This window comes from Pectinophora gossypiella, chromosome 16, assembly GCF_024362695.1.
Source record: "Pectinophora gossypiella chromosome 16, ilPecGoss1.1, whole genome shotgun sequence".
Taxonomy (NCBI): domain Eukaryota; kingdom Metazoa; phylum Arthropoda; class Insecta; order Lepidoptera; family Gelechiidae; genus Pectinophora; species Pectinophora gossypiella.
In genome coordinates this window covers 796,877-820,221 of record NC_065419.1, presented here as the reverse complement: position 1 = coordinate 820,221, position 23,345 = coordinate 796,877, and the positions used below count along the sequence as shown (strand labels likewise).

The 23,345-nt window shown below is 38.9% G+C and overlaps 3 protein-coding genes across 14 annotated transcripts in view; 1 reads left to right on the top strand and 2 right to left on the bottom strand.

Annotated features, from left to right (window-relative positions):
- LOC126373942 (golgin subfamily B member 1-like) overlaps positions 1–3,194 on the top strand; it is a 109,677-nt gene extending 106,483 nt beyond the window's left edge. For all 11 annotated transcript variants that reach the window (XM_050020307.1, XM_050020303.1, XM_050020306.1 and 8 more), the window contains one exon: positions 686–3,194. In XM_050020307.1, the coding sequence (XP_049876264.1) occupies positions 686–785 (100 nt within the window). In that variant the 3' untranslated portion in view covers positions 786–3,194. The remainder of the gene's footprint in view (positions 1–685) is intronic.
- On the bottom strand, positions 2,831–22,958 carry LOC126374049 (trichohyalin-like). Its single transcript, XM_050020500.1, has 13 exons — positions 22,831–22,958; positions 22,432–22,612; positions 21,870–22,045; positions 15,650–15,856; positions 14,825–14,945; positions 14,285–14,455; positions 13,874–13,995; positions 13,362–13,505; positions 12,898–12,997; positions 12,308–12,484; positions 11,385–11,585; positions 4,056–4,178; positions 2,831–3,293 (listed from the first exon to the last, which is right to left on the bottom strand). Exons 2-13 carry the CDS (start codon positions 22,609–22,611, stop codon positions 3,210–3,212), a joined length of 1,806 nt encoding a protein of 601 aa, XP_049876457.1. The 5' UTR covers position 22,612; positions 22,831–22,958; the 3' UTR covers positions 2,831–3,209.
- LOC126373948 (uncharacterized protein K02A2.6-like) lies at positions 16,182–21,504 on the bottom strand. 2 transcript variants are annotated; one of them, XM_050020332.1, is made up of 3 exons: positions 21,314–21,504; positions 19,090–20,315; positions 16,182–16,796 (listed from the first exon to the last, which is right to left on the bottom strand). In XM_050020332.1, exons 2-3 carry the CDS (start codon positions 20,302–20,304, stop codon positions 16,770–16,772), a joined length of 1,242 nt encoding a protein of 413 aa, XP_049876289.1. In that variant the 5' UTR covers positions 20,305–20,315; positions 21,314–21,504; the 3' UTR covers positions 16,182–16,769. The 2 variants fall into 2 exon arrangements, with proteins under 2 accessions (XP_049876289.1, XP_049876288.1); XM_050020331.1 differs by having other exon boundaries at positions 16,182–20,315; positions 21,314–21,498.
- Positions 22,959–23,345: the final 387 nt, after the last annotated feature.

Sequence of the window (23,345 nt, the reverse complement as noted above, 5' to 3'; positions counted from 1 at the left end):
ACCCGACAGAATTAAGTAGACAGCGCGTCAAACGGATTACATACCAGTGAGATGCCTATTTTATTCGCACGGGTTATTCATTTTAAATTAACTTGTTGACAATCATCCGTCCCTTTCCTTTTCGCCAGATAAGACAATGACGGGTATATCTTAAAATAAAATTAGGAAGTTTCTGCAGGAATCGGGGCCATTATAATTCTTATCTTATACAATTTGTGTGTGTGCAACTGTACCATATCCATATATTGAGAATCTATCCTTATGAGAATATGCCATCTAGTGTGTTGTGTCCCACTGCTGGGCAAAAGTCTCTCCATTTCCTCCTCGTCTCTGTATTTTATTTTTATATCTACAATGTAATATATCTCTCTTTATTTAAGAGCTGCCCTGTTGTCGGAATTACAATGTAATATAAACAGCCTATATTGGGTATTAGTGGCACCGTAACGAATACTGAGAGGGATGATTTAGCTCATGATTCCGAGTTAATACAAGTGGAATTTTCTATCGCTAAAGTATATCATTGAAAATAGATTCGGAAATAAGTAACTATGGAGTATTCCACTTTATATTAACTCTGAATCATGGTCTGATTCACCCCCTCGGTATTCGTTACTATGTCACGAACAGCCTGTATAATATTTTCCATATGTGCGATAAAGGAAATTCCAATTTACTTTTGCAGCACACCCCGCGGGGAAGTGGCGTCTGCCTACCTCCATAAGCTGGACGCCGTGAGCCGCTGCCTCAACCGCGCCATGGACGCCGCGCGGGACACGCACTGACGCGGCCGGGGGGACTCAGGCCGCGGGCACCACGGCGGTGGGAACAAACACATACAAATGTATGGAACCGTTCTCAACATCAGCCGCCGCCGCCGCTTTTTTTTGGCGGCCTGTTTAGAAGATGATTCGTCGTGGTTCTATGTAAATGTAACGGCACATTACAGAATGAATGAAACATTCAAACGTGGGCTTTAAATTGTGTGTTGTTATTATGTATGTTATGTTCAACTGTGTCGGTTTTAAGTTTGAATTTATGTGTGATATTGAATTGAATAGTCGACAACCACGACGAAAGTTTGCATTTTATATAATTAAACTCATCCCACTGCATTTCCCAAAATTGGCCCGTAGTGCTAATAATAATAAGTATTAGATTAGTGCCAAATCGAAATGTGTTAGTTAATTGTTACTTAATTTATTTATTTAGGTTATCGCTAAGTATTAAAACTACGGAAGACCTGTTTTGTTCTATTGTTGTCTCCGCCTATGTTTTGTGTCTGGTTTGTAAGTTTGTGCGGGTTATACTTGAACTTAGATGTATATCTTTGGCCTCGTGTATGAAAACCGCGCGGTAAATACAAACATATAACGATGTATAGGAACGTTCACCGTTCGACGCGTCGCCGTTCATAACCAAGGTCTTAGATTTTTTAGTGTTTCCAACGACATGTCGTCCGAACTTGCCTTAAATAATTAAACTCCTATACTAGAATCTACAATTTTAAAGATATTATTATATTGTAGAGAGTATTTTTGACATATATTTTCTAGTAAGAAAGCACTAAGCATGTTAATATACATCTTCCATTTGGCATGCAAACGTGACATGAAGTTGTTTATGTTTTATTTGCTCATTGCCAGAGCAAATGTTCTGTAAAATAAAATATACATTTAGTCTAAAATATTCATATCATACGACTCCTTGCCAGCACAAACAATGATCACAAAAAGTTTTTGTTCATATGTTTATCGTTGATGACGAATTTTATTAGGTCCAATGAGGTTAGGAACATTTATGTGGTTTTTATAATGCGCTCAAAGTAAATAGTATTTATTTTTCATATAGTTTTAAACCACGGTAAAGTATGCTCCATACCCTCTGGTTGATTGAGGGAAGGCATGCGCCTATCAGTAGGACGTAGAAAGGGTACTTATGTTTATGTTTAAAATTCGTATAGTTGAGTTTCGACTTGAAATAAATATAATCAATGCAGGAACATTCGACGGAACTAACATCCAATTTGTAGTAAATAAAATAGGTATCAAAAATTAAATTAATATATTGAATTATTATATATTTATCGCTCATTTTGTCATTTAGCGATAAACGTATGGATTTTTCTAGCATGATAATTAGTTTAGTATAAGTTAGGTCGGACGCACGAAAGTACAAGTTAGTGTAAGTTAGTATAAGTTCGACCACGACTGCTTGTCTCGACCGATACGACCGCACTGCGCTCACGCACCTCACGGCTTTTCTGTACGGCGGCTTTATACCCTAATGCCATATTATACAGAAAAAATATTTTTATAAAAATGTTAAAGAACTAAATGAGATAAAAAGAAAACAATATTATGCCATAATTTTATCTCAAAGTTTGATTACAAAAAATATAATGGAATTAATTACTTTTATTTCTTATACAATGTAATTTATGTAATGGAATATGGTGTATTTATTTAGTCTAAAGAGTTTATTATTTTTTTATTTATGCGAGTAAGTCGCTGTAAAGAAAAGCCGGATATTATTTGAATTTATGTGAACAACTACTGTCACTGGCAAATTCAAATAGAGTTGATATTACCACCATGAAAAATGAATTTTCAATTTATTTTAATTTCATAAATGCATGAAAGGCATTAACGTTGATTTTGTCAATGTAGTAGTTGTAGCAACGAAGGACAATATATATGTAAGCCAAAGCAAACGAAAGTATTACGAAAGCTGTGTTGCCATACTATTCCATGTTTTTTGACGATTCGACGACGCTGGAAATAGAAGGAAGAGGGAACAAAAGCGAACAAGTAGTTCCTTTTTCCACTACATTAAAAAGTATAATAATTTGAGCAGTTTCGATGGCATTTTTATAATAATAATAATATAAGTACGGAATTTGTTTCTGAAAGTTGACTAATCTACACTCAATGTGACCAAAGATTTTATTTAGTAAGTGCTAGATTTACTTCTAAATTAGTATTCGTTGTAAGAAAACACCGATTAGGACATTTAGGACGTTGTTCTTTATTGTATTACTGTCTGTATTCACGACAAAATTTACGAAATTCAACATTCACATGTTTCTAGTCACACTAAAATAGTTTAAAATCACACCGTGCCATAAACGCTCTCTATAAATAGACAAACACGTTCTAAAGTTGATAAAAGTAAATAAAAGTTAATATTTTGTATATTTGTTGTTTCATTTAACCGTACTTGATGTTGCATAGGCAGTCGTCGTTGCGACAGGGGATCTTCTGGGCTTCTATCGGCGGCAGAACTACATTCTCCTGTCGACATGACGATAATGCATTAGTTTTATATTTTGTAAAGAGGTACACAGAAAAGAGTGAGGAATCGACCTGTCAATTTTCTCTCTTTCAATCAAAGCGAGAGAGGCACGTTAAGGCGATTCTCACATTCACTCACACTGTGTTAGACTGTGCGTGTTTTCCACGCGCTACGCCGCATCATGCGGTGCAGTGTGAGAATCACCTTAGCCGCTGGTCCCGGTTATTACTTACTGATGTAAGTACGTAGTCGTTACATGAGTCAGGGGCCTATGGCGGCTCAGTAAAAACCTTGACATCAGAAACCAAATATAGAAAAGAGCGAAATTGCATCATGGAAAGAGGAGTAACAGAGAATATCTCAGCGTATCAGTGTACATCCGGCCATACTGCATCGCATTATCCTATGCTATCCTTTGCTGTCATTCAAAACCATACTTTGATAGAGCGAGAAATAAACGGGAGTATGACCGCATGCGGCGGAATCGAGGAGCAGCAAGCGCAAACCGTCGCTGTACTGTGACTAACTAAATTAAACCATGTGGTTTAATCCTTTTCCATAAAATTGTGATTTCTTCATTTATTACAAATTCTTCTCTTCTATTTCTCAAATTTTGTATTTCCTGGGTGTGCAATAAAGTACTTTTTATGAATATTGTGCAATAATGATTATAGCCAGGTCCTAAGCCGGGACACAGACAGACACTCCCCTGGTTCTTTTTCTGGTCACACTGTGGCCGTACTACCTGTTAATCCAGTTACCTGGTCAGGTCGCCTTTGCAGCCCATTGGCGGGCCCCTGTCGCTTGTAGTCTTCCGCTGGCGCCTCCGCCTTCTTCACGGCAGTTGCTGCAGGCTTCTCTTGTTTTCCACCCTTCTGTGGAACCTGGAGTAGGTTATACTGGCCATTACTTTATTAATTAGGGAACAAAAAACAACTAAAAAGCAATATTATAAGTGCGCCATGTGAACAAATGTCATAATTGTAGTGTATTGATATTGCTATCCTTGTCTCGGGCGCATACGTCATCTGAATACAGAGCAAGACAAACAGTCAGTCAATGCAGGACGGTCTGCCTGTACAGAGTGATGGTGTGTTGGCGAGCCAAATCATGGCAGTATACAAAAGGTGTACTCTACATATGTGGCGACGAGGATAAAGACCGTAAGTAAACCTTGAAAAAGGAGGGAAAGGTATGTGGATTTACTATATTTGTCCAGAAACAGTGAAAACTTTACGATTCTGCATTATAGAGATGAGGGTTATTGCTCTTTAATTTATTCCATTATTGATGGGCATGAGATTAGAGTATATACAGCCTATTCTGTTGCGGAAGATATAGTGGAAAAAATAACCCGGTTAGGCGGTTACTGGATTATGTAATTTTAAAATAATGACATGTATATAAATAAATTATTATAAGTACCTACTTGTGTTTTAATTTGTAATTGACCTGTGTCACATGACAGTTGATGAATTAAAACTCGTGATTTTAATTTAATTTAATTTTGTATTTTTTTTTTACATTCGGGCGGGAAATAATATAATAAAAAATAATAACTTTGGTTTTCATTTTTCATGTTTTCTTTTCCCTCCGAAATACTTCAAATTGAATGTAAATGTGTTCTTAGCGAATGAATTTTAATTATATTGCTGACTGATTACTATTGGTGTTTTCTGTGAAGAATCCTGTTCCGACGAGTGTTCCAGGTAAGATAATAATTAATATGTGTCAAATATATTATACAAAATGTAATCCCACATGAAAACTGAGAAACGGGTTTTGTGGAGTTCTCATTGTGAAAAGATAATTTGAAGTACCTAATTAAGTACCCTATTTTGCAGTAATTTAGGATATTTAATTTAAGTTTAATGTTATAATAGTAATTCACTACAAAGTATAAATTAAATAAACAAGATCAACTATTGGAAACATTTTCCAGACATACTTACTAATTATTTTAGTATGGGCATCTATCATTGAATTGATCAGTATAAATTTATCTCCTAAATTGAATTAGATCTGAAGACATCTTATTCGGATTTCGGACTTGAAAATGGTTGATACATGTAGACAAGTACTTAAATGTGTTTTATTGAATTGACTTAGTTAGTAAAGACTAACGGAAGGAACCTCATGTATGGGTACATAATCATTAAATTGATTGTCAACAAAGACAAGGTTGTTTCATTAAATTGACTATTAGCAAAGACTAATACAAACGGAAGTAGCATCATGTATGGGTGCATATCATTAAATTGATTGTCAAGAAAGACTTACTAAGGTGTTTCATTAAATTGACTATTAGCAAAGACTAATACAAACGGAAGTAGCCTCATGAATGGGTGCATATCATTAAATTGATTGTCAACAAAGACTTACTAAGGTGTTTCATTAATTGACTATTAGCAAAGACTAATACAAACGGAAGTAATCTCATGTATGAGTAAATATCATTAAATTGATTCTAAATATCATTAAATTGATTGTCAGCAAAGGCTGTGGTGTTTCATTAAATTGACTTTTAGCATAGCATATACATGAACGGAACTATGACCTTATATTTTATGGGTGTATATGAGTACTCTATTGGAGTAGAAAAGTGTACATTAAATTGTTTGTGACAAAGTTTGGTTTTAGATAATTAATCTTTTGGTGACCATCATCATAACATTTGTGTTTATATTCAAATGTGTAATTAGATGGCATTTGATTTCAGATTGTCCACAATCAAAATGGCTTTGGCTTTGACTTTGGACAAATTTGATTGCGATGGTGAACCAAGCTCCGTAGTATCCAGATGGGAGCGGTGGAAGAGAGCGTTGTACATCTACCTGGAAGCCGCTAATATCACAGATACTGAAAAAAAAAAGAGCAAACTTGTTGCATTTTGGCGGGCTAGATTTACAAGAAATATTCTATAACATACCAGATGCCAATGTGACAACTAGAGGGGGTACGGATGTATTTGCAGTTGCCATATCTAGACTGGATGATTATTTTGCTCCAAAACAAAATAAAGTATATGAAAGGCATTTGTTCCGGCTGCTCAAGCAAGAGCCCAATGAGAAATTTGAAAAGTTTTTAGTAAGATTGAGACAGCAAGCCAACAAATGTCAGTTTCAAGACAGAAATGACAATATAATTGATCAAATTGTTGAGAAGTGTGCATCTATTGAACTGCGAAAGAAAATCCTGCAAATGGGAGATGATGCGACTCTAGAAAGAATTATTAAAGAAGCTAATTCGCTAGAATCAGTCAACATGCAGTTAGAAGGGTTTGATTCAGTAAACAAGACAATGCAAGGTATCAATAAGATCTTCACTAAAGCTAATAATACCTATGGAACCAGCACTATGCACAAAACAAAGCTGAAAATACAGACGAATTGTGGGAGATGCGGTAATCGAAACCACGGACCTAGCAGTCCATTATGCCCTGCTAGAAATAAAGACTGTCTTAAATGTGGTCTTGTGGGACATTTTAGACAGTACTGCAAAACTAAACAGCCATTGAAAAGGAAACTTGAAGCGGAACGACATACTGAAGGGAAAAAGAAGGCTAAAGTAAATGATAAGCAAGGTGACATAAACCAGGTAGATGAACTAGAGGAAATATCAAAAAATATAGAATCTGAGACACCTCACTATGTTTTCCACATAGATGATGACGATGAGTTTGAATGTATGATTGGAGGAGTCAATGTTACTATGCTAGTAGATTCCGGCTGTAAACAAAATCTTATTATGGAGGAAACTTGGAATAAGATGAAAACTAAGAAAGTGACAGTGGATAGGCAGATTCCGAATCCTGATGTGAAATTTATGGCATATGGTAGCAATGTACCATTAGAAATCAAAGGTTCTTTTGAAGCAAACATACAAGTTGGAGGCAGTACGAAAAAAGCAACATTTTACGTTATCAAGAACGGAACACGGAATTTGCTAGGAAAGTTGACGGCAATGGCTTTGGGCATTCTCAAAATTGGATTAAACTTAGAAGAAATCAATCAGCTAGACATTTCGACATTTCCTAAGTTAAAGGATGTGTTAATTGAACTGCCAATTGATGATTCGGTAACACCTATTTCTCAGCCATACAGGTACCTAAAATAATTGTAATAAAATAACAATAAATATAATAATTAATAATAAATGCTAAGATAGATTGTTTAGTTAATTTGGTTAGTTTGTTCAATTTGATTTAAGTATAATAAAGAAAAACGTATTGTTAATTTTTGTTGTTTTAATCTTAGGAGGATTCCGATACCTATTGAAGACAAAGTTGCAGCGAAAATAGACGAGTTAGCTAGAAGAGATATTATTGAAGAGGTTAGAGGTTCTTCTAAATGGGTCTCTCCAATAGTACCCATTTTAAAAGATAATGGGGATGTACGTATATGTATCGATATGCGGCGAGCAAATGAAGCAATTGTGCGTGAAAATCATCCTTTGCCTACTATGGATAAATTACTACCAAAAGTACGAGAAGCAAAATATTTCACTAGACTCGATATAAAAGACGCTTTTCACCAGATTGAGATTGATCCACATTCTCGATATATAACGACATTCATCACGAGTAAAGGACTATACCAATACAAACGTCTGATGTTTGGTATATCATGCGCTCCAGAAATCTTTCAAAAGACACTGGAAAGAATATTAGTAGGTTGCGATGGAGTTATTAACTTTATCGACGACATCTTAATATTCGGGAAAGATCTTGCCGAGCATGATAAAAGATTAGAAAAAGTCATGAAGGTATTGAAAGAAAATAATGTGATGTTGAACAAAGATAAATGTCGTTATAGATTGAAGAAAGTAAGTTTTTTGGGACATGAGTTGTCAGAGCATGGAATAAGGCCATTAGAAAAATATATTTCTACTGTTCAGCAATTTAGACCCCCCACAACTGTTGGAGAAATTCGTAGCTTTCTGGGACTTATAAATTTTGTCAGTAAATGGATACCCAATGTAGCGACATTAACCGAACCCCTGAAAGAATTATTGAGAAATAAACACGGTGATAATTTTGATATTACGAATGGATGGGGGGAAAACCAGCGACAAAGCTTTAATGCTTTAAAGTCTGCACTCACTAACGTGACGACTTTGGGCTATTATAACGTTAAAGACCGCACAATTGTAGTGGCGGACGCCAGCTCAGTAGGACTTGGAAGTGTCCTGATCCAAGTGGATGGACACGGCCCACGAGTCATTGCTTACGGCCATAAAACTCTGACAGATTGCGAACGCCGTTATTGTCAGACTGAAAAGGAAGCCTTGGCCCTCGTATGGGCTATCGAACACTTTCATATATTTCTGTATGGCAAACAATTTGAATAGGTCACAGATCATAAGCCACTAGAAGTGATATTTGGAATCAGATCAAAACCGTGTGCGAGAATTGAAAGATGGGTTTTGCGCTTGCAATCTTATAATTATAAGGTGGTTTATCATCCGGGCAAAACGAATATCGCCGATCCGTTTTCACGATTGTGTAATGAACCAAAGTCTGGGCACACCGCTACAAGGGACAACTACGTTCACCAAATCGTGGAAAATAGTTTACCAGTAGCAGTTTCCCTCACAGAAATCATGCGGTGCTCGGACCAGGAGATCTTAAAAGTAAAAGATGGTGTTTATAATAGTAACTGGCACGAGGATGTCAAATTGTTCAAAATCTTCCAAGACGAACTCTGTTTTACGAGGGAATTTTACTGCGAGGAACGAGAATCGTGGTTCCGGAGTCACTTCGTGAACGTGTGTTAAAGGCAGCCCATGAAGGACACCCTGGCATAGTAGGCATGAAGGCTAGGCTAAGGACAAAAGTATGGTGGCCAAAATGTGACAAAGATGCTGAAACCATGGTGAAATCATGCAAAGGTTGCACTTTAGTATCAGGACCAAATCCGCCGCATCCTTTAAAGCGAAGAGAATTGCCAGAAGAACCATGGATGGACGTAGCGGTGGATCTGATGGGCCCACTTCCTAGTGGTGATTATTTATTCGTCATTGTCGACTACTACAGTCGCTATAAAGAAATTAAAATATGTCGGAAAATAACCACCGTGGAAGTGGTAACCCACCTGAAAGAAATTTTCAGTCGTTTAGGGAATCCAGGCTCGATCACTGCCGATAACGGCAAGCAATTTTGTAGTGAGGAGTTCAAGTCTTTCTGCACCCAAAGAAATATAGTCCTTTTCAACACCGTACCCTACTGGCCCCAACAAAATGGAGAAGTTGAGCGCCAAAATCGTGATATTTTAAAAAGGCTCAAAATTAGCCAAGTCGAAAAGAAAAACTGGCGAGAATCATTACTGGATTACCTAATGATGTACAATAGCACACCACATACAGTGACCGGAAAAACTCCGTCGGAGTTATTTTTTAAACGAAGATTTAGAGATAAGTTACCCATGATTAATGACATTCATGGAAAACCACAGGAAGGAGACTTGGAAATGAGAGACAGGGATCGTGAAAATAAAGAAAAAGGTAAAATATATTCGGACCGGAAGAGAAAAGCACAAAGATGTACTTTAGAAGCTGGTGATAAAGTATATGTCAAACAGATGAGCAAGGATAATAAATTGAGTCTCAATTATGATTCTACACCTCATACTGTAAGGGAAAGTCATGGGGGAGATATATTAGTTGAAAATGACGAAACAGGACAGATATGTAGAAGAAACATAGTACATTTGAAAAGAGTAGAAGGGCAATGGAAGGTTTGTAATGAAAATGAAAGTGAGCAGAGAGAAGAGAAAGAAGGTGATGGAAATCAGGAAAGCATAGTTTAGTGGCTAAGGGTCAAATATTCAAAATACTTATATTTTGTGGTCTAGCAAATGTCTTGAATATTGTTGTTGTAAAATAGAACAAAATTAAAGCATTTGTTTTAAATATTGTTGTTTTAAAGAATAATTAAATAAAATTAAAATAAGGAAGGGATGTAGTGTATTGATATTGCTATCCTTGTCTCGGGCGCATACGTCATCTGAATACAGAGCAAGACAAACAGTCAGTCAATGCAGGACGGTCTGCCTGTACAGAGTGATGGTGTGTTGGCGAGCCAAATCATGGCAGTATACAAAAGGTGTACTCTACAATAATCATCATTAATTTAAGAGCCACGCTCTTGTCGGTGGCGTAGCATTTTCCATTCTACTTTTTAGAGGAAAATAGAACAGTGGTTTCCCTCTCGCCTTCCGCCCCACAGAACAAACAAAACAAATGTCAAGTAGGAATAATGTTTTCTTAGATAAATAGCTTCGATGTTGCCCTCTGGCGTTCAAAACAAAGTTCCGCTTTACCATCCACATTCGAGCCGACGAAAAACTAAGTCGCTGTCGGACAAAAAAAAAACTATTAAAAGGGATGATGGATTTAAATTGTCAGCGGCATAGATCCAGTGACAAATAAATCATCGGATGTAGGTATCCGTGGAGGGAAGACTGAGTGTTTATTACCGAAACAAATAATAACGAAGTGAGGGTAGTTGCACCCTCAAAGGCTTCGAATTAAAACGGAACACTAGACTTGCTTGCTAGCTACCCGCACATGGCTCACTACGGGTAATGTAGTGGCAATCAAATGTAGTGCACAAATGAAAGGAGCTGGCCCCAGATGTAAGTACAGTCACTGCGCGAAAAGGTTCGTCAGTTTTCAAATTGATTCGTGGCGACGTTGCGGGCGCATACATGGCGAGATTGCATGCACATTTCGCACGTTGTGAAATAATTGTTGTGCACATGATTATGTATGCTTAACTGTCCGATTAGAAAGTTTAGATTTGCTTGCAGCTACATTGTTTTATTTTTATCTGCAGCAAATTTAAAGAGGCTGTTGAACCAAAACTTACATATTGGTTTATAATATACCTCTAAACAAGCAAGCAAATCTAAACTTTGTAATCAAAAAGTTAAATACTTAATCAAAACTTTATTTTACGGATGACAAATATGACGTTTATGAAAATGTTGGCAGCTCTGTTTTTTTTTTACCGGTATGTTGGTAGAAGTGGTACTTGCACAGTGCAAGCGAAGAGTGACCTAGTGACGAAGCATTTAATTCCTTGAGTGTACCTTGACAAGGTCCTGCAACCCGCAGCGCGCGTCGTCCCCGTCGTCGGGCGCGTCGGGCCCGCGGTCGGGCGGCGGCGGCGCCGGCTCGCGGTAGTCGCGGTCCGGCTTGGACCCGTCCCACGGCGCGTACGACTGGAAGTGCTCTTGGAGTGACGCTGGCAGGTCCGGCATCGGATACAGCCGGTACATCGAGCAGTAGCGCTGAGAAATTGACTTAGAAATTACCACAGTCGTAAAATACTAAATATCGATGCTGTTATACAGTTTAAACTGTACATACATACGTAAACTCACAACTATTTCCCACCGGGGTAAGCAGAGACTACGGAATTCCATTTGCTTCGATCCTAGCATACTTCTCTTGCTTCCTCCACATTCATCAATCGTTCCATACGCCCACGCCGGTTCAGAGTAGATCGAACTGAACCCTTTCTAAGGACATCTCCAATTTGGTCAATGTGCGTCCTTCTAGGTCTTCCTCTGCTAGCCCTACCATGAACCTTCGTTTGCTTGTTAAATTGTACTTAAGTACTTAAAAAAATAAAATAAACTGCCTATACCGCATAGACAAACTTCATCTCAATCAACCGGGGGGGATTATAATTACAGATGCGGCACTGAAGCCGAGCCAGACCGGGAGTAGGTAAGTATTTAGTTTATTTCACATCGAGCTCCCGTGTTTTATCTGGCTGATGTAATGAAAAGTTTATAAGGAATTGAAACAAGTTTTTGACATTTGATGAGAGTGAAAAAAGCGAAAGTGCTTTGTCAGGATCGTAGTAAGTGAAATACCGTGGTCTCTATGCCTACCCTAACGGGAAATATAATAGGCGCGATCTTATGTATGTGTGTAGGCCCTATTTTTTTTTAAAAAAAGGGAACTGTAATGACTATCCCCATTATTCTCATTAGATCTGTAATACCTGAATAGCCTTTTGTATGGGCAGCGTGGGTCGGCCGTGGTCCCTGGCCTCCTTCAACAAGGCAGCGGCGTGTGTCAGCAGCTTGTTGTCAGCGTCTCGAAGCTTCTGCATCGCCAGGGCTCCATAGAAGTACCGCGTCTCTGCCTTCTCGCGCGCGTCGCGTTCATCGCGCTCTTTCTGCAGGTGGGAAGAAAAACAGCCTAATATATCCCACTGCTGGCTGAGCACAGACCTCCAAATTAACAGGAGGAAGTATACTTCACCTTCACCACGCTGATCCAGTGCGTGTTGGTGTAGCGACTTAACTTGTCTTCCGAGGTAATCATCTAAATTTTTCGAACAATCAGGTGATTCAGTGCAAACGAAACTAATCTAGCCAAACAAAGGACAATGGTACGGTGATTTATCGATGTCCCCTTCGGGAATCGAATCCGGCCCTCCAGGCAGACATTCAGTGCCTAATATAAGCAACTCTTATTCTAAGAGCTTCTGTAAATAGGACGCGTCCAATCTTCACGTTACGTAAGTAGTAAACAGATCCCTTGAACACGGGATAACTGACATTGGAAACACGCTGCTAAATCTCTCACCCATTGAGCTAAGATGTTCTCCCGGTATTCCTTGATCTTGCGCTCCTTCTCCAAACGCAGTTGCTCCTTGTAATCCTCATAGATTTCTTGATTCTTGAACCTGAACAAATCAAAGAATAAGAAAGAATCAGATTTTCGTTTTGTACTCATCACAGAATCAGTTTTGGACACTGATAAGAGGAAAATGCTGCATCGATGAGCATGGCACTAAGTTAAAGAAGTAGTTTGATAAAAGTGCAGAAGACAACCACGATGGCGACCAGATCAGAAGGAAGAGATCTAGGGTAGGAGGAACCCAGTGCCCAAACAGCTTAATCATAATATGCCCTACATATATACATAAACTCACGCCTAAGCAGAGAATATGTAATTTCCATTTTCTTCGATCCTGACACACTTCTATTGCTTCCGCCACCATTCATCAATCGTCTCATACTCGCACGCCGGTTCAGAGTAGATCGTACCTGTTCATAAGTTCCCAATGCATCATATTATGCTCGTCGTGTAGCTTCTGAGCCTGGTCCCGTAGGAATTGTTCGTGGATATCCCTCTTCTCTTTGTTGTGTTTCGCCTCCTTGTCCTCTTGTGCCTTGTGGCGAGCATCCACCCTGGAGAATACCAAGGTATAGGTTAGTGGTCTTCTTCAACAGATATGGATAGAGATAATAACTCATGCCCGTAATGATGCGAGCAGAATCGTCATCAGACGTAATTCAAGCTCGATCCAAGCTCGTATAGATGCGGAGCGGAGAGTGTCCCACTTATACGTGGTATAAACTATAATAATAGTTTATTCTAAATTCCCCGTTGAACATGGAAATTATTTACACACCAGAGTCTTTATAGCCGTAGGACCGAATGTCCTTTTAAGATCCAATGTCCATGTTTAACTATTGTGTCTGGAAATCTCGGCGTTACGAGGTTATGGTAGGTAAACTTAGACTTAAACTTAGAGTAGGTAGCAAAGATATCTTACGCAGCGTCCCTCTCCTTCTTGGCTTTCTCCAGGCTGGCCTGCTCCCGCGCATCTCGCGCCGCGTCACCCGACTCTAACTTCTTGCTGATGGCATCCAGCACTCGCAGCTTCTCATCGCGAATCTGAGGATACAACGCGATGATGAATATAGCCTGTCACAGAAGATAACTAGATAGGTACTTTCTATATGAAAATCTAAGATTGATTATGGTAAAACGTATGGTGACAGACGATCAGCCCGCCATTACGCCCAGAGAGCCCTTGAAAATAAATGAAATTGACATAATATCGCTGATAATTGGTTTCAAATTCCACTTGATATTCACTCAGGATCATGAGCTGAATCATCTCCCTCAGTAAGTATTTGGTACGGTTTCACTAACACCCTTATTGGTCCATCATTATACTGACCTCCTTCTCCGTTGCCTTCCTCTTAGCCTCGATGCGACAGCGCGAGCGCAACAGCACGTCGATCAGTTTGTCGTCCATCTTGTCTCGCGCCGCCATCTCGTTGCGCAACGCCTGTAACTCGTCCATCGAACGCTTGTTGTCTGCCCAAATCCGGGCTTTTTCTGCTTCTTTCTGTACACAAATGTAATAATAACTGATGAACATGTAAAAAGTTTATAAAGTTACATTACATACTTTGACTTTGATGTAAAAATAAAATAGTGATGCAGAACAAGTACATGACTACAAAGTCCAATATGATAGCGAGCGCCTGTTAGAAAAAACATAGCATAGCAAACAGTAGTTCACTTAGTTATTATGAAACTGATAGGCGTCTACAAGTTGGCAGTGTTTGAGTTCCTATGGATTATAGATTTTTTATCTTTTATTTATTAGATTTTAGATGGTATGAATTTCAGAAAAGAGGGCGGGAGCCGAGTGCTCTTTCCCAGTATTTTTTTAACTGTTTAAAATGCCCATTATGTAAAATGATATTCTTACAAATTCCGTCTCAAACTTTTTAATGGCCTTCATTTCCTTGTTGGAGTTGATGATATCCTGCCGCTGCATGCTCAGCTCCTCCTCGTGCTGCTTACGCTCTCGCTCGGCCACCTCCGCCGCTCTGAAACATTGAGCTATGGGTACTTACTTCATCTTGCGATAGATGTACCTACCTCTGATTACCCTTGATGTTAGCTTATATTGTGTAAGATTCAGATGGGGTAAGACCGTACCAAAAATAATTGGCGCAAGGCGGAGCTAATTCTATACGTACGACGTCTTTTATGTAAAGAGACCTTAATGTTGGGCGTACTGTCAGTCGTTTTACACGTGCAGCCTGTGGGTCAACTATACGCAGCGTGCCATGCCATCAACTCTCTGCGCGTCCAGTATAATAATGCTTTCAGGATTCTCGTGGGTCTTCCTAGGTACTGTAGCGCTTCAGGGATGTTTGCGGCGGCGCGTGTTGATGGCTTTCACGCCATCATTCGCAAACAAATCGCTTCCCTGATGTGCAGAGTGAGATGTAGCCCGAACGGCATTCTGAAGGCATTATCAGATAAGCCAGATTGCCCTTTTTGGAGGCACTGGAATGCGATCCACGTGGCCTTTTAATTGTTTGTTTTTCTTAATAGGTGTGTTTATTTTTTGTCCGTGTGTAATGTAATTATGTTGTCTGTGTGTAACTTTTTTATGGGCATCGCCTGAAATAAATGCTTTTTATTTTATTTTTTTATTTTTATTTAATTCCTCTGTCAGTTTTTTTGCGACAAGCTCAGGAAGATTTTAGAATTAAATAAAAAAAGCTATCAAAAACCACTCAACTGTTCAAGCAACTCTTTCTGGTGCTGTTTATTGACCTGGAACCGCTTCTTTTTGCGTTCATCCATCATGTCGTTCCACTCCTTGGCCCTGCGCGTGATGTCTTCGTCATTCAACCGCTTCTGCTCCGCATTGTATTTGTGTATGAACTCTTTGTCGAACTTTATCTGCTCTTCTCTTTCTTTTAGCACACATGATTCGACGACAGCGCTGGAATGTTAGATAATATAAAACTCAAAGAGAATTTACTAAATATTAGATTATAAAAGGCGTGTAACTACGAGTATGTCATGATTTATTGGAAGTGGTGCGTGAGGTCCTAGGTACTTATTGGAAAAGGTATAAAAATGACTATGTCTATCGGAAGGTCTGGCCAAATTTCGCGAAAATCAAAAGGCATTGCAGGTAAGTGCATCTCACACTTGGAACTCTCATTAAATTATGTAGGCGAGACGGTGAGAATGCGTGTGCCTTTAGGATTGTGCTGTCTCGGACTACGCAGTAGACCTTGGTTGGATCGCAAATAAAACCACAATTGATTTTTCAATGCGCCTGCGACACGTCTGCTCGCCGCGCCGGCCTGATAGCAAGTGCCGGGGGTGGGGAGCGGGCGGCTCGCAGTCACCATATTTATTACACATATATATGTATACGCCACATCTCTCTCTTTGAATATTTTTTTTGTTTTATTTTATTTTTTAGTACATAATCAATTTAATTAGTAGTAGTTTAAGTATTGTGCTGTATTTTTGTTATTCTTCCTCTGATTCTATTTCGGAGCTACAGGAATTTCCATTCTCAAAATTTCTACAATCTTCATCACCGCACTCTCTCCCTTCCCTTTCACTCTGAATCTTCCACTGTCCTTCCACCTTTTTCAAATGTATAATATTTCTCCGTAATTCTTGTCCCGTCTCATCATTTCTTATATTTACATCTCCTCCATTTGCGCTAATCACCGTATGTGGTATTGGGTTAAAATTTGGTGTTAACTTGTTTTCTTTAATCATGTTCTTAATGTACACCTTTTCTCCTATGTTGATGTGATTATCCTTTGCCTTTCTCTTTCGGTCTTCTCTATGTTTTCCTTTATCTTTCATTATTTTATCTCTATCATGTACTTCTAGATTGATTTGTCTGCTTTCGACATCTACAACGGAAGGAATTTTATCTCTGAACTGACGGTTAAAAAACAGTTCCGAGGGGGTCTTTCCTGTCGTGCTATGCGGTGTACTATTGTACATCATAAGGTAGCGTAAAAGGTCGTCCTTCCAATCAGATCTTTGGCACTGGCTTATCTTTAACCGCTTTATGATGTCGCGGTTTTGCCTCTCGACTTCCCCATTTTGTTGGGGCCAGTACGGTATAGAATGGTAAAGTTTAATGCCAAACTCTGAGCAGAAGGATTTGAACTCCTCACTAATGAATTGCCGTCCATTATCAGAAGTTAAACTGACGGGAATACCTAGCCTTGAAAATATTTCTTTAAGCACCCCGACGGTTTCTTGGGACGTGATCGATTTCATAACTTTGACTTCTTTGTAGCGGCTGTAGTAATCCACAACCACGAATACGTAATGTCCACTGGGAAGTGGACCTAGAAAATCCACCGCTATATCTACCCAAGGTTGGGAAGGCAATTCACGTCTCTTCATCGGCACAGGAGGGTTAGGTCCCGAGACTAAAATGCAGCTTTTGCAGCTTTTTACCATGTTTTCCGCGTCTTTATCTATTTTAGGCCACCACACTTTAGTCCGCAGTCTACCTTTCATGGCAACAATGCCTGGGTGACCTTCATGTGCCGATGCTAGCACTCGTTTGCGTAGCTCGACAGGTATGACAATTTTATTTCCGCGTAATAAGACATCATCATGGACCCAGAGTTCATGCTTAAAAAGTTTATAATGATTTACTTTTGGGTCCCAGCTATTGTCTGAGAGGCCAACTTTAACTAATTGGGTTTCCTCATCTTCTTGGGATTTGATAATTATGTTTTCCATTGATACTGCCAAAGGTCTTGCAGCCTGCACAATTTGATTAACGTGATGATCATCGTCATATGGATGTGAGTTTTGAATGGAGCATAATCTAGAAAGTGAATCAGCAATATTGTTCTTACCAGAACAATGCACGACTTTATAGTTGTAGGATTGCAATCGCAACACCCAACGTTCTATACGTGCGCAGGGTTTAGATCGAGGCCCAAATATTACCTCCAAGGGTTTATGGTCTGTAACTAAATCAAACTCTTGCAAACCGTAAAGGTACATACTGAAGTGCTCTATGGCCCAAACTAATGCCAAAGCTTCCTTCTCCGTCTGGCAGTATCGTTTTTCAACATCTGATAGACTTTTGTGACCATAAGCAATAATTCGGGGTCCATGTGTATCGTATTGAATGAGAACTGCCCCTAGCCCTACGGGGCTCGCGTCTGCAATAACCTGAGTTTTGTCATGTGGATCATAAAATCCTAGTGTGTGAAGGTTACTTAAACTGCTTTTTAATTCGGTAAAAGCAAGTGCTTGTTCTTTTTTCCAAAATTTTGTAATATCGGCGTGTTTGGGAAGCTTCTGTCTTAAAATTTCGCGAATCGGTTCAGTTACAGTAGCCAAATTTGGAATCCATTTTCCGATGTAGTTTACGAGTCCCAGAAAACTTTGGATCTCCTCTACATTTTGTGGTTCTCTGAATGATGCTATGCTTTTAATATATTTATCTAAAGGTTTAATGCCCTCTGAGGACAGCTCGTGACCAAGGAAATCAATTTTTGATCGATTGAAAATACACTTCTTTTCGTTTAGTTGAACATTATTGTGTTTTAAAACTTGTAAGACATTTTCCAATCTGGCATTATGTTCTTCTTCGTTGCTTCCAAACACGACGATATCGTCGATAAAATTTATGACGCCTTCGCAAGGGAGAAGCATCCTTTCCAAGATTTTTTGGAAATGTTCGGGCGCGCACGAAATTCCGAACATCAACCTTTTATAGCGAAATAAACCTTTGCTGGTAATGAAAGTTGTTATATCTCGACAGTCTTCACTTATTTCCACTTGGTGGAAAGCTTCTCTAATATCTAGTTTGGAAAAGATGCGTGCTTTCTTCAGTTTGGGTAAGAGCTGAGTCATGGTGGGTAAAGGATGATTCTCCCGCATGATGGCTTTATTCGCGCACCTCATGTCAACGCAAAGTCTTACGTCTCCATCTTTTTTTAGTATTGGTACGAGCGGAGACACCCAGGTTGTTGCTTTATCGACAGGTTCAATTATATCCCTTTTTACTAGTTCATCTATCTTGCTGTTAATCTTACTTTCGAGTGGAATGGGTACTCGTCTGTAGGGCTGACAGATTGGCGTGACTGATTTGTCTATAGCAATATCAAGTTGGATGTCTTTAAATTTGGGAAAAGTGTCTGACTGGGAATGTAAGGAATTGATACTCACCCCTATTTTGAGAACATTAAGCTTCTTTGCAGTTTCCTTACCCAACAAACTTCGAGTGCCGTTTTTAATGACGTAAAATTTGGCAGGTTGTTTTTCAGGTCCTATCGCAATTAATGCTTCGAAAGAACCTAGTACTTTAAGCGGCTCTTTGGACCCATAAGCCATGAACACCTGGTCGGAACCCCGTTGTTGATTTGAAACGATAACTTCGTTTGATTTTAAATATTCCCAAGTCCTATCGTCAATTATATTGGTTTTACTACCAGAGTCAATGAGCATGTTTACATTAACACCACCCACCTGACATATTATTTCTGCGTCCTCATCTATATGGAACACATAATTTATATTAGAGGGAGGTGAATTACTTGGTGGTTTGATTGGTTGATTTGTTGGTTGTCCGGTTCCTTTCGATTGATCATTTTGTTTCATTTTTTTCGCATTTCGCACTGCATTTGCATTCGCTGTTGCCATGCGCCTTTTATACGAAGTACGGCATTGACTTTTGAAATGGCCTTTAAACCCGCACTTGTCGCAGTTGGCATTCTTGGCCGGACACTTGTCATACTCATTGTCATGGTGTGGACTTCCACATCTAGTACACCGTATATTGTTGGGATTTTTTGGTCTAGTTCCAATTTTGTTTACATCGATGTTTGACCTTACTTGAAATCCTTTCAATTGTCTTTCAACGGTCTCAATTGCGTTCGCTTCCATTATAATCTTATCTATAGTAACCGAATCTCCTAATGTAAGAATCTTTTTCCTGAGATCAGACGAACTACATTTTTCGACTATTTGATCGATGAGATCATCTTCCTTCCGTGCGAAATTGCATTTCGAGCTCTGATTACGTAATCTAATTAAAAATTTCTCAAATTTTTCTTCCGGTTCTTGCTTCATAAGTCTGAAAAGATGTCTCTCATAAAGGAAACTTTGCTTTGGAGCGAAATATTCGTCGAGCTTTTCTACCGCGATTTTGAAAACGTCGTTTGATTCTGTCTCTTCTACATGAGCCCCGGGGAGGTTATAATAAATTTCCTGTAGTGCAAACCCGGCGGTATGTAATAAAACTGCTCGCCTTTTTTGCGGCACATCTACCCCAGTAGCCGAAAGATAAATGTTTAGTGCGCGTTTCCATTTTTCCCATCGACTACCTAGCGAATTTGAATCGCCGTCACAATCAAAGTTTTCTAACGCCGGTAGCTGAGACATGGTGTGGCGATCTGCAAGTAAGTATGGAAATCTTGTTTCGGAACGGTATGTAAGTTTACAATTAAGCGAGGTAAGTACTTTTATTGTTATATAGATATTAAGTATACTACTCGGCAACGTACGCAATTTGTTCATTTTCCGAGTTGAATGTAGATAGGTATTAATATTATAATGGAAGCAAACTATAATCTAAATTGGAACTACTTATTACTTGCACGTCTAACATTAAAACATGTTATTTCACTGACATGTTAAAATGCCAGTCCATGTACTTGATGAGTTTTTAGGTTTCACTCATTATATAATTGTACGGTGTTCTTAACTCGGTTGCGGTGTCATTATAATGACTCCGACTTACTTAACTAATATATACAGGTACATCTTGTTGTATGTATAGTCAGGAATTCGCCATTTGCAATAAGTTAACTACTTAACTGTTTTGTTTATAATGAGTTACACTCCATACTATAACATTCAACTGTTATGTTCAATCTCAAAATTCGAATATAGGTATTAAAAATATCTAATACTTCTGTACTCAGTACGATACGCTGTATAGTGCATAGGTATTGAGTTCACTTTACAAACAAACACATAAATCAAGAATGTAAGATCAATGGGTAGGTAGTTACATAATCAAGAATTGTTTTGGTAATATTTTTTTTTTTTCTTATTTTATCGAGACGTGCTAAAATGGCTGATACTGAATATACAACAATGGAACAATTTATTAGGTTTATATTAGCTCACACTTGCGACTACTTTCTTTGTATTGGTAACCTTTTGTTATCAGTACGGAAGCAAATCAATAGAAAAACACAATTTAAAACAAAATATCGTGATAAACCGAATTTAGTACTTGGGTGAATAGTATTTTATCACGTAAACATCCACCCTTCCCATTTATCATGATGTAAAAAAAATAAAAATATTTGTACTGATAACTCCAAGTTAATATTGTGCATAGTCGTAACACGTAAACAGTTTCTTTTTCTTTGTTTTTACTCACGTTCTTTATCCTCGTCGCCAATTTGTGCTGTCTCGGACTACGCAGTAGACCTTGGTTGGATCGCAAATAAAACCACAATTGATTTTTCAATGCGCCTGCGACACGTCTGCTCGCCGCGCCGGCCTGATAGCAAGTGCCGGGGGTGGGGAGCGGGCGGCTCGCAGTCACCATATTTATTACACATATATATGTATACGCCACAAGGATTATGAATACTATAATGGTTTTGTTTCGCCGTCCGAGAGACCTCCGCCAGGTCTTGATTTGCCTTGGCTTACCTGGAAGTCTTTAAATAGACTTCGGACTCAGGTGGGCCGAAGTAAGGACAATTTGTTCAGGTGGGGTTTCTCGGATGGCTCGGACTTAAAGTGCAAGTGCGGCACTGTTCCCCAAACGATGGAACATTTTACATCGTGTCCTGCGTGCCCGAGCACCTGCACGCAGGAGGATCTGATGAGCGCTGTAGATAGCGCCATACTTGTTACCAAGTTTTGGGCCGATACTATTTAGTTTTCCATCAACACGATAAGAAGAAGGTAGTTTTTTGTTTACCTACCTGAGAAGAAGTTTAGGCGCGTCCTTGTTCTTGAAGACGGTGTCTCTTGCGCTGTACATGAGCCGCTGCTGCTCCTCGCGCTTGCGCTTCACGTAGCGCTTGTAGAACTTGCTGTTGGCGTTCTCGGCCGCCTCGATGCGCGCGCGCCGGACCTCTTCGTTGCGCTTGTTTACGTTCTGTAGTAGTGATTTTTTATGTTGGGTGGTGTGGTGCTCTGGGGCTATAGCCGCAAATAAACGGAGTTTGTATTTTTTACTTCCCCTTATAAACCCATAACCTTGACACCAGGGTTGATGAGGTTGGTACTCCGCCTCACAACCCACACGATAGAAGAAGAAGACTTCCCCTTATGTTTGCTAGATAAATAAGACAAACGCATTTCCTGGGTAATTATATCGCAAGGTCAATAAAGTACCTACCTACATTTGTATTGTATTATTTATAAGTAAAATAAAATTATTGAACGCGGGCTTGCGAGAATAAATCTCTGAAATAATGAATCGAGTAAACATTCCTGTAAACTAGTCGTCCTTATAAATTAGGTACATTCAGACACACTTGCCTCTAAAGAGTTGGGCCAGTTCTTGGTCATCTTAGCGCTGGTATCGTTCAGGTATTTCAGGTATTCCCGCCGCCGAATGACTTCCGGATCCTCTCGGTTTGTGTCCGTCCATTTCAAAATCCGTCCCCATTCGTCTTTTGTTACCACGATCGGGACTTGCGATGTTGCCGGCTGCGCCATTCTGGGGTTACAATAAATAGTTCCATAATCCTGAACCGAAATAAATATACCAGATCGTGAGTGAGTAACTGAGTCCTATAATGTTAAATAAATGTAAAGGGCGGAATCACAACAGACTTCTGTTTCTTCTTTTTACCAGGTCAACCATGTGTGGAGGTGGAGAACAATACCTTATCTTTTCTTATTCTTACCAAAAAATAAGAGTAGGTAAGTACCTACCTTTAGTCCTTTATGTGTTTATCAGCACATTAACTTATTGTTCTCTTGTAAAGCAATGGTAGAGGAATATAGTGTAGTATATTATTTACAAATTAGTATTCTGATTTGTCACGCTTTGACAATAATAAATAGCTGCTAGAAGAAACTATTATACACCAAAAAGAAATAAGAAAAAAGAAAGAAAGAAGTATTTAAGTAATTGTCATTAAATCATAACTTCTTTCTTCTTTAAACTTCTTGTGGGTTTTATAGAGCAAATCATAGTAAAAATAAAGCATTAAAATAAAACATCGCAAATAGTAGATAATAATGATTCTAAGTTGCCATGGCGATCTAAAATTAATAAATAACTTTAATCAACACCATAGAATAAGAAATAATACTTGTCAAAACGTAACATGGCGTAAAATGGAACGCAGTAAGTTTCAGAACGTATAACACAACTGTCAAATTGGGAATATTTACGTCAGCCACGTTGGAAGTGCCAACTTGGTGTTTTTATGGTAAATTTTTGT